The sequence below is a fragment of the Chaetodon trifascialis genome, chromosome 15 (assembly GCF_039877785.1).
Source record: "Chaetodon trifascialis isolate fChaTrf1 chromosome 15, fChaTrf1.hap1, whole genome shotgun sequence".
NCBI lineage: Eukaryota > Metazoa > Chordata > Actinopteri > Chaetodontiformes > Chaetodontidae > Chaetodon > Chaetodon trifascialis.
Genome location: NC_092070.1, coordinates 24936318 through 24947385, shown reverse-complemented (window position 1 = coordinate 24947385; position 11068 = coordinate 24936318). Strand labels below are relative to the sequence as shown.

The 11068-nt window shown below is 49.6% G+C and overlaps 1 protein-coding gene across 2 annotated transcripts; it reads left to right on the top strand.

Moving 5' to 3' along the window:
* Positions 1-407: 407 nt before the first annotated feature.
* Positions 408-10187, top strand: srrm2 (serine/arginine repetitive matrix 2). Of its 2 annotated transcripts, none has more exons than XM_070981324.1 (14): positions 408-617; positions 1641-1895; positions 2145-2240; positions 2512-2697; positions 2793-2876; positions 2954-3019; positions 3102-3137; positions 3343-3453; positions 3700-3835; positions 4348-6596; positions 7103-7804; positions 7953-8027; positions 8268-8375; positions 9549-10187. In XM_070981324.1, the coding sequence occupies exons 2-14, from the start codon at positions 1648-1650 to the stop codon at positions 9601-9603; spliced, it is 4152 nt and encodes a 1383-aa protein (XP_070837425.1). In that variant the 5' UTR covers positions 408-617; positions 1641-1647; the 3' UTR covers positions 9604-10187. The 2 variants fall into 2 exon arrangements, with proteins under 2 accessions (XP_070837425.1, XP_070837426.1); XM_070981325.1 differs by having other exon boundaries at positions 420-617; positions 1644-1895.
* Positions 10188-11068: the final 881 nt, after the last annotated feature.

Below are 11068 nucleotides of genomic sequence, written 5' to 3'. Positions count from 1 at the left end.
GAAGATGGAATTGGAGTTATCTCTTCTGCCACAAGGGGCCAGTCTTTGTCAACATAAAGGGAAACAGAAAACACCACAGGACTGGTGGCTGATGCTCCCTCAACTTTTTGATTTAAAGGTTTCAGACTTCTTATCAGTGACAAGAACAACAGTGGTAAACTGGTGACAAGCAAAAGTTTACCGCATTTCTGGATAATATAGCCTTGTGTAACACTATCACACAGGCCTGTTTATTCTGTCTCAACTTTCTTAACGTGTAATTTAGCTCGAGGACATTTTCTCAGACTCAGATATTCAAAAGATATTAAAGGACGTCCTTCTCATCAAACATAAGTATATTTTGACTTTCAATTAAACAATCTTGCACCCGACACCTGAACGCATCGCAGTTTAGACATGCGTCCCGTGCGTCTGACGTCATGGGGTTTTCGTCTCGTTCTTCCTTTGGTTGGATATCAGACCAGTTAGCTGAGAGCTAACTAGCCATTTCTTTATTTTACAGAGTTGTAGAGACGCAGTTTCTGTGAGGTCTGTGTCGGCATCTGATTCTACGGGACATTATTTATCGCCAAGACCCCCCCGGCATCGTTTTCTCTCCGCTCCCGGAGAAATCACCGGTACATTACAAATACGTTAACTGTTAGCTAGCTAACGTTAGCTAGCTAGCGTTACTTAGGAATTGTTCGCGACGCACAAGTGTCGTAGGGCCTTCAGAAATGTAGAGCATTAAACTCGCCCGGCGGCTCGTTAAACAAAATATTAGAGAAAGTAGTTTCAGCCCTGTTAGTCCTACAAAACAACAAGTCCTAAATTGAGTTAATGTTTGATGGTTTGTCTTAGCCTTAGTCATCATAAATGTGCTGTCTTATACTCAGACGTAGCAACAGGCCCATCTGGCGCACGTGCTAATGCCCGACAAAATGAAATTTATCGTGGATAAATCGGCGAAATATGAACAAGAATATGTGTTTAGACCAGACGAGAGACATCGGTCCAGTAAGCGTTTTAGAAGTCTTTCATTAAATACGATATGATGTGAGAAACACGGGCCACACTTCACAGAAAACTGCCATCAAAATGCCGCCAGAATTGTAGTTTCTGTTGATGTTTGTGATTTCACGAGACTGCAGAACTGTTTCTATTATTTTGTCCTCCACCGTTACAGAGTTTGGGTCTTCATCAGGTCGATGGTGTCCGGTCTGTTACTTTATTTATGTCGGCCATTTTAGAAAACGAACTCCTTCAACACGTCAAAATGCTGAAAATGGAAAAATGATAAACTGAAAAGTACGAACCTGCAGACGTTTGCGCTGATAGCGTTTTTTAAAAAAAGATGAAATACGTGTAATGTCAAGGACTTTGGGTTTTAGTCTTGGTAATCCGTGTCTCTCTTAGTATTTTGGAGACATGTTTTTGTAAAGATTTGTGTTAAAAGTGAGATTCTGGTCATCTTTATGGCTGCAAGTTAAACAAATTATGACCAAGTTCAGCCTTCAGAGAAACCCTCAAACTGTGGAGCCTTTCAGAGACAGTCCACCATTTAACTGAGCTTCATGTAGAAGATCATTTCCACCCGTCAGCTCCTGACTGACTCCTGTCAGTTCAGCCACTAAGGCCGTTTCTCACTCTCCCTTTGCTAGCAGAGCCATGTACAATGGGATTGGCCTGACGACTCCTCGGGGCAGCGGCACCAATGGCTACGTTCAGCGCAACCTGTCGAGCCTGCGGGTCAAACGACCGCGGGATGAACGCGGCGGCGAACGGGATGAGAAGGACCGGGAGAGGCTGGAGAGTCAGCTCAACAGGCAGCCCAACGCCGACATCCTGGAGCACCAACGGAAGAGGCAGCTGGAGGTGAAGTGTGCCGAGCTGCAAGACATGATGGAGGAGCAGGGGTAAGACAAAAGCTGCTTTTTACATGCTTTTTACAGACGTGAAGGGAGTTCTGGTCACACTTGATGATTATCAGGGGAAAATACGTGTAGTTTTAGAAACCATTAACCATCACTGTTCATACGTAGATGTTGTAGTCTGCTGTATAACAAAGACGGAGTAGATGGTAGTTTCCTACACAAATAAGAAGGCAAGATCGTTGCCTTTAGGGCGGTTCGGTGTTGAACTCTCTCCTCTGTTTGGACCGTCAGGTATTCAGCTGAGGAGATCGAGGAGAAGGTGAACAGCTTCCGTATGATGCTGCAGGAGAAGCAGGAGCCGGCCCCCGCCACCAATGAGAGACCATCGTAAGAACAATGCGGACCACAAGAGACCACGTGGTTAAAAAAACAACAGATCCAGTTAAAGCTGCTGTGACTATGCCACGTGGAGAGTGTGTCGTAATGACATTAGATACAACAAAACCAGATGTTCTTATCTTTGCAGTGATGGATCGCTTTGGCTGCATCGTAACACTGTGTTAGTCATGTGGTGCACGCAGATATGACAGGATGTGAATACTCTGTTAATATTCAAACGTTGCCCCTTTCTCAAACTGTTTGGGCTGTTTCCTCTCAGGGTGACAGAGACTCATGCTCTGGCTGCAGCCAACCAGCAGAAGAACGACCGTCTTCGCGCTGCTTTCGGCATCTCCAGCGACTATGTGGACGGCTCCTCCTTCCACGCTGACCGCAAGGAGAGGGAGAAGGAGAAGCGCGAGCAGGAGCGCCTGGAGAGGGAGAGGCTGCAGCAGCAGAAGTACACGTGAGTAGGACGAGCTGAAAACACGCCCACGGCGACGGAGGGCGCATCAGATTCAGATTCGTGGCAACATGGCAACACTGCCTTTGCTTCCTCAGGTTGGTGGAGGATTCAGACCATTCAGATTCTCCTCCCAAGAAACGCAGTCGGAAGAAGAAGAAGAAAAACAAGAACAGAGACAGGTGAGAAAATAAACACACGAGCAGAAAAAGGTCCTGACAGAGAAGAAAAGGTCTGACGGCTTTCCTCCTGTCAGCAGCTCAGAGAGTCCGTCCCCGTCTCCTCGACGAGAGAAGAAGAAGTCAAAGAAGAAGAAGAAGAAACGGTATTCATCTCTGGATGCTTATCTCACGTCTCGTTTAATTACTTCACTTTGACCACGGTTGACTGAAATGTTTGTGTTTCAGTGAGGCATCAGAAGAGGAGGAAGAGGACGACGACAGGTAGGTGTCTTTAAACCGGACTGTCCATCATATCTGTCCTGCCTCACACACAGTAAGCAGAGCGTTCACACAGTTCGTGCTGTAAATACATTGTTTTACTTCCTCATGTGATACAGTGACACGATGACAAATCAGGAAGAGTTTCTAGTAGCTGAGGCACTGAATGTGTAAATGTCTGTCCTCCCTGACCCTCACCCACTCATAGCTCCTCAGATGAGAAGCAGAAAGTTTCAAAGAAGAAACAAAAGAAGAGTGAAAGTCCTCCAAAAGCGAAGGCCGCGAGACACAGGAGCGTCTCCTCCAGCTCTGCTCACAGGTATCTGACTGTCATCACAGCAATGATCTGAGAAGGAAAGTCTGTCCTTCGTGTCCTGAGGGACGTGTAGCACAATCTGAAGTACTTGTACTTTGGTGCAGTTAAATATGTTTTATGAAGTAAAGTGTTGACAGAAATATGTGGTTTGACAGAGGTCCAGAGGTGAAGCAGCTGAACGTGATGGAGGTGTGTTGACGGTCGAGGAGTCTCAGTATGAGCATTAATTCATGTTTATGATCTCAACAGCCAATCTCCAGCTCCACTGAGATCCCGTCAGCAGGACCAAAGTGCAAGAAAAGCCGATGAAGGAAGAAAGGGGAGATCACCAGACAGGAGGAGACGGGGCTACGAGGAGCACAGCCCCCATCAGAGAGGAGAAGGAGTAAGACTAATAACACTTTGAATCTATCGTCTGAATGAAAAACTAAACTGGATTTAAACTGGTTTATTTTATCATGTAAATGTATTTAACCTGCCTCACAGCAAGAAGGTTGCCGGTTCGATCCCCGGGCCAGGCGGGGCCCTTCTGTGTGAAGTTTGCATGTTCTTCCCGTGCATGCGTGGGTTCTCTCCGGGTACTCCGGCTTCCTCCCACAGACCAAAAACATGCTCATTAGGTTAACTGATGACTCTAAAATTGTCCGTAGGTGTGAGTGTGAGTGTGAATGTTTGTTTGTCCTTGAATGTGGCCCTGCAATCGGCTGGCGACCGGTTCAGGGTGTACCCCGCCTCTCGCCCATTGTAGCTGGGATAGGCTCCAGCCCCCCGCAACCCCGAAAGGGATAGGCGGTATAGATAATGGATGGATGGATGGATGGACGTATTTAACCTGTAATCTGACTTGAAGGCAGATTTTGTGTAAAACGACTTCAACAAATGTTTCCTGTCATCTAGAAGAGGCCCAACGTGGAGCGAGACGAGGAGCGTCCGAGTGAGACGGACAAGACCTCCGCCAAGAGGAGACATGACTCCTCATCCCCTTCCCCACCTCCACAGACTGAAAAAAGCAGGGACAGGGAGAGAGGGAGGAGGTCCAGAAGCAAACAGAAGGAGAGCGAGAAAGGGAGGCGCTCCAGAAGCAGAGAGGTGGAGAAAAGGAGGCGTTCAAGGAGCGTAGAAAACGAGAGAGAGAAAGGGAGGCGTTCAAGAAGCAGAGAGAAGGAGAGAGAGAGAGGAAGGAGCTCCAGAAGCAGAGAGGTGGAGAGAGGGAGGCGATCAAGGAGCAGAGAGGTGGAGAGAGGGAGGCGATCGAGGAGCAGAGAGGTGGAGAGAGGGAGGCGATCGAGGAGCAGAGAGGTGGAGAAAGGGAGGCGATCGAGGAGCAGAGACAATGAGAGGGAGAGAGGGAGGCGATCCAGAAGCAGGGAGGTGGAGAAAAGGAGGTCGAGGAGCAGAGACAATGGGAGAGAGAGACGCTCCAGAAGCAGAGAGGTGGAGAAAGGAAGGCGATCGAGGAGCAGAGACAATGAGAGAGGGAGGTGTTCAAGGAGCAGAGACAATGAGAGGGAGAGAGGGAGGCGCTCCAGAAGCAGAGAGGCGGAGAAAAGGAGGTCTTCAAGGAACAGAGATGTGGAGAAAGGGAGGCGCTCAAAAAGCAGAGAAAAGAGGTTCAAAGGAAAGGAGAGCGCTCCTCAGAGGACCAGACATGATTCCTCCTTATCCCCTTCTCCTTCTCCTCCTAAGAGGGAGAGGAGCAGAGACACCGAACGGGAAAAAGACAGAAGTAAACAAGACAGAAATACCAGACATGACTCCTCGTCTCCCTCGCCTCCCCCTGAGAAGGGCAGGGCAAGGAGGGAGAGGAGTGGAGAAAGGGAGTCCCGGACTGAGAGAGATCTGCACTCAAGGGTGCCAAATGACAGCAGGAGAGACACCGGCAGGAGACAGGAGAGGGAGGTGTCTCCCTGCCATCAGAAAAATGACAGGACAAGGGACGGACACCCGTCCCGTGATTCCCTGTCCCCCGCCTCCCACTCACCTGTCACCAACGGGCGTCAAAGAGAAAGGGAGGAGGAGAGGAGAAGAGAAAAAGACAAGGAGTGCACGAAGGAGAGGGACAGACATCTGAGCAAGAGGAGGGAGGAAGACAGAGAGCGAGGACAGGAAGGCGGCAGAAAGAGAGACGAGGCTCTCCCAGCGTCCTCAGAAAGCAGGCGAGATGAGTCGAGACCTGCAGAGAGGAGCAGGAGACCAGAGGCGAAGGAGAGCCAGGAGAAGACGAGCAGTCCACCGAGGAAGGAGACACGTGAGGACAAGGCGAAGCAGCCTGAGAGGAAACAGGAGCGCAGCAGCAGTAGCAGTAGCAGCAGCAGCAGTAGTGGTAGTAGCAGCAGCAGCGGTAGCAGCAGTGACAGCGACAGTGATAGCTCCTCATCCTCCTCCTCTTCTTCGTCCTCCTCTTCGTCTTCATCCTCTGAAGATGAGAGCAAGGCGAAGAAAGCTGGGTCCGTTGGCAGGGATAAAAGCAGCCCCTCTAAAAGTTCAGTGTCTGCCATCAGTGCTGCTGTTCACAGATACTTATCCAATGGCAGAAAGAAGAGCCCCGTCCCTGTCTCTGAGGCCGAGGGACCGAGACGAGCCCAGAGGGACAGAGACTGCGGAGGGGACAAACCCGACAGGGAGAGAGCCTCCCACCGCACCCCTGCAGAGAGCTACCCGTCCCGCACAAAGGGTCAGGAGCGGTACAGCCCCACGCAGATGGACAGCCCCAGTCCGCCTCCGTCCCCGTCCAACAGGGTGGACGCCAGCAGAGGCGGCAGCAGGTTCTCTCCCTCTGAGGCCGAAGCTGAGAGAGCGAGGGTGGAGGCAAAAGTCAGGGAGAGGGAGCGAGGGAGAGAGAGGGACACAGCCAGGAGGCCCCCGAGGTCCAGCCCTACAACCAGGAGGTCACGCTCTCCACCCCAGAGAACCTCCACCGCCTCCCCAGCCCGTCGCACTCCACCAAGGCAGTATCAGGAGGCCCCCAGCCGCCTCAGGAGAGCCTCTCCTCCTCCGGCCTGGTCAGACCGGGACAGAGAGAGGCAGAGGGACAGGGACAGGGAGAAGGACAGAGGACATGAGCGTGCCGCCAGGAGGAGCAGGTCCAGAAGCCCAAGAAGGCGCAGTAGGTCTGGCAGCCCGAGGAGGCGAAGCCCCCCCAGCAGGTAAGAGGAGTTTGAGTGTGACAAGAAGTCTTTTTATAGGCTGATTCAGTATTTAGCCTTTACTGTTCAGAAGACCCAACAGTGATTTCATGAAGTCATGGTCAGATATTACAGTTCCTTCACTTCTCTTCACTAAGTACTACACGGTACTGCACAGTACTGCACAGTACTACATGTCGAGTGTCCCAAATACCACAGAGGAGCAGTAACTGTTCCACCTTCAGTACACAGAAATCAACAACGGCACAGATGTCAGGGCCTTTTCTACGTCTGTAGAGCAGATTTCTTTCTTTGTCTTTCCAAGTTGTTTTCCAAACAGAAAGTGTCTCAGAGCAGAAGTTCTTTAAGGAACGTCCTGCGTCATAATCAGGACGTTAAGGATTGTGGGTAATGGATGAATTCCCTGATCTCACCTTGACGCCATCGTTTCCTCTGATGACAGTGTGGAGCACATTTTAATGGCTGACCTGAAAACACGGTTTGTCTTTCCTGTTTTCCTCCTGCAGGTCCCGACGGTCTCCTTCTCCTCAGCGGCGAAAGAGGAGCAGCCGCTCGCTCTCCAGAGACAGAGCCAGAGACAGAGACAGGGACAGAGACAGAGACAGGGAGCGTGAGAGGATCAGGCAGAGGGAGGCGGAACAGGAGCGACATCAGCCACCAAAAGCTGCTCCCCAACCCCACAGGTCCCCCTCCTCCTCATCTTCTTCCTCCAGCTCCTCGTCTTCCTCTTCGTCCTCACCTTCACCGCAGCGAGAGAGGAAAGACACAAAAGCACCAACAGAGAGAGACAGAAGGACAGAGCGAGAGGACGAGAAGAGGGAGGACAGAGAGCAGAAAAGTCGCTCCTCTTCCTCGCGGGGACCTTCCAAAGACCGTTCACAAGCTCCACCCTCAGGGAGAGGAGGCCCCCCGTCAGAGTCCCGGCGCTCTGACGCCTCCTCCAGAAGGCCCGCGGCCAGCAGCCAATCAGAGACCAAACAGTCGTCACACGGTCCCAGCTGGAAGCAGTCAGCAGCGCCGGCGCCTCCACCGCCGGCACCGACCGTCATGAGTGAGAGCGCCGTGAACGGGAAGCAGGCAAACGCCAGCAAGAAAGCCAGCAGGAGCAGCAGCTCCAGCTCCTCCTCCTCCTCCTCCTCTTCCTCCTCTTCTTCCTCCTCTTCATCCTCCTCTGCAGACAGTTCGGACTCTGAAGCGGAGCAAGAAGGGTAAGCAGGAGACAGAGGACGCCTGAGCATCCGAGACAAACAGTCAGCAGACTTCAGTCTTTCTGATCACGTAATCAAACCCTGATCGATCGTGAAGCGCTCGCTGCTGTCAGTAATTACTCTCACTGCTGTTGTTTCTCATTAACAGGAAGACAGACAGAGCTCACAGCTCTCCTTCCTCGTCCTCCTCATCAGACAACGAAAAGAAAACTAAGAAAAAGAGGTAAGAGGAAGTGAGAACTTGAAGTCACTCATGAAGTTCATTTCTGCTTTATTAAGGTCAGCTGTGGCAGCAGATGAGCGCTCAGCTCCACGCCTGACGCTCAGAGGTGTTTAACCTGTGGCCAGTCTCACCGCTTTAAAGGAACACTTAGCCTTTGTGTATTTATGTGTGTCTTTACTACACGAGAGCTGCACAGGTGTGTTTTCAAGCTCTGATTGACAGGTGTGTTTGTCCCCCCAGCCCTGCCTCGTCTGCGAGGGTTCCTGCTGATTCGCTGAGAGACTCTCGCTCGCTCAGTTATTCTCCTCCAAGATACATGAGAGCAGCGCCGCGCTCGCCGAGCCGCAGGTGTGTAGCAGACAGCTAGTCAGACATTACAGCGATGGCCTGTCCGTCGACAGTTTGACCTAATCTACGCTGTGGTTGTGGACGTGTCCCCTCTGACCTGTATGAGAGCTCTGGACCTGGAGACACCACAGAGTTCATAACAAGCATAAAATTAGAGGTTCATAAAGACAGTTTGACATCAGCTTGTCTATTTTCAGTCCTCAGAGCCCGTCCCAGAATGCACCGAGGCCACAGCCTCCAACCTCACCAGAGATGTTTGTTGGCTGACTGACAGTTTACCCAATAAGATGTGTTGCAGGCGGCTTTGCCTGAATTTGCACATCCAATGAAAACAGTTTGTCTTTAAGTTGAACTGCTAGCTGCTCGTTAGCTCACTTGCTAAGTATGTAGAGCATTTACCTTTGGGCCTGTTCTCAGTTGGTGCTGATGGTCCACCTCTTTATCTCTGGCAGCTTGTTTGATCTGGTATGACTCATCAGCAAACGCCACGGCCTGCACCAGTAGTTTTATTTATTTATGTATTTATTTATTTATTCTGACTGATGAGCTGACTGACTCGTCCACAGGCTGCACCTCAGGAGGACTCTGGGTTTTCTGTCCTGACCAGAGGATGTCAAACTGTCTCTGTGAACCTTTGCCATTAGTGTGCTGAATTCAACACTGTGCACAAGTGTGTGTGTGTGTGTGTGTGTATATATATATATATATATATCAAAGAGTATGGCAACTTCTGAGGGCCAAACAATATGAATTGAGTTCCAGTTCTTCTGCGGAAGGCAAACGCGCTCCATGAGATTGCTGTAGTTTTTCAGTCAGAGACTGAGCATGTTAACGTCCTGCCTCTCCAGGATACTTAGAGGTGACACCAGATGAAAAGACCAGTTTAATGTTCTGTTACTGTCTGCGTTGATGGACAGTGAAATTTCTTTGGTCTTGAATCATTTGAATCTTGGATTTAATATACAGAGTTAGTGAAGTGACTCGGCCTTTTCTACGTCTGCAGCAGACGTTGGACGATCCCATCGAATGTGTTTGTCTCCGTCTCCTCTTGAACCCGTGCTGTGTCCATCTGTGCTGTACACATGAGGTGTAACCCTCCTCCAGTGAGGACGCCATGCCGGCGCTCCTCCAGCCTTCAGAAATGATTTATTTCCTTTTTGTGCTTCCTGGTAGGAGTGGCAGCAGACCGTCACCGAGCCGCTCGTCAAGCAGCAGACGAAGGAAATGAGGCGACGACTTGAGACGCTTCACTTCTTCTTCTGTGTTTTTCTCTGTTGGCCTCCAGCTGTCTGACGTTGGCTGGACGTGGACTTCACAGCCAGTAGAAAGACGTCAGGGGACTCACTTTGGTTGAGAGCAACCACACGGCCATCAGCAGCGTGTTTTTTAAGAAAGCGTGAGCGGAGGCTGGCGTGTGCGTCTCTTTTTAAGAGCTGAATAAGAAGCATACACTCAGTCACAGTGAAGTAAGACGTAACTAACGATGTTCCTCTGTACCTGTGCTGTTCTACCTGTAGATATGAGCTGTCTGTATTTTGGTTATTATTGTGTAACAGAAATCGGCTTTCCATTTAATGTGAACACAAACTGAAACGTGGATCATTTCTTTGCTCAGAATGGTTAATGATAATAAAAGCAATTGTACATTTTATCTGTGTGGAATCTGTCCATTTGGTCTCTGTGGGACGTCACATGTGAAGGACAGGTGTGCTTTTGTTTTCTGTTTCTCATCACATGCAGACTGAGCAAAGAAACCAACATGCTGCTCCTGGTTTTAGTGGGATTTGATTATATTAAAAAATCTAAAATACCGTAAGACATCTGAGGGTTTAATATTTGTTGGGAAAAACATGTTAAATGTTGAAACAGGCTGACAGTGATCCTGTCAGTGTGGGACATTCTCCTCTTCATTATGAGGTAAGTAAAACAGGAAAGTTCAGGTGTGAATCCTGTTTGGAGAGGCCGCCGCTCCAGCCCAGCTGTGTACTGTCCTCATCATTCCAGGAAATAGATGGAGCCCGACACACAGGTAATCAGCCCGAGCCTTTGAGATCAGACCAAACCTTGAGAGGCTGAGTTCACAGTTCATGTGATGGAACATTTCTACAGAGCTGTGATTAATGATTATATACAATAATGACCTCCTTAAACCTTTCAAAAGCTTTGAATCTTGTCCAAAGTGGATTATTAGTTTTCTTTGCTTTTCATTCTAACACAATCACTCCTGCGTTTGGGACAGTTTTGTAACTTGTCCAGGCTGTTTGTCTCAGGGTCAAACAGGCTGTGGACGGAAGCGTTGCTCACTGGTTTCGGCTGCTGTGGTCATGTTGAAACTGGGATGGCGACATCAGTTTTAGGTGTGTCTCTGTTGGTGGTTTCATTTCACATTGATTTTATCTGATTCAAGCTCAGGCAGTGTGTAGCCGTGATGGAGGTGGCCTGAATGGCCCAGAATGATCTGGATCTCGTTCCCTGGTTTGTCAGCAGTGATTTTTACAGTGTGTGTGTTTAAGTCTTAATCTGTCCTCTATGACTTATCCTGGTCTAGAACTGCTGACACTGAGTTCAAGCCGGAGGTGATACAGCTTTAAAGGGGCAAAACAAAATCCATCAAAACTGTGGACAATAAAAATCAGTGATTGACAGTTTTTATGTCCTATCAGCTGTGAGCCTGTGTTGTGTTATATTCTGTG

Excerpts from the sequence above, each read along its gene's own strand:
- srrm2 (XM_070981324.1), top strand. The coding sequence starts at position 1,648 with ATGTACAATGGGATTGGCCTGACGACTCCTCGGGGCAGCGGCACCAAT. Across the intron at positions 2,877-2,953 it reads AAAAACAAGAACAGAGACAG|CTCAGAGAGTCCGTCCCCGT; the intron begins GTGAGAAAATAA and ends TCCTGTCAGCAG. Across the intron at positions 3,138-3,342 it reads GAGGAAGAGGACGACGACAG|CTCCTCAGATGAGAAGCAGA; the intron begins GTAGGTGTCTTT and ends ACCCACTCATAG.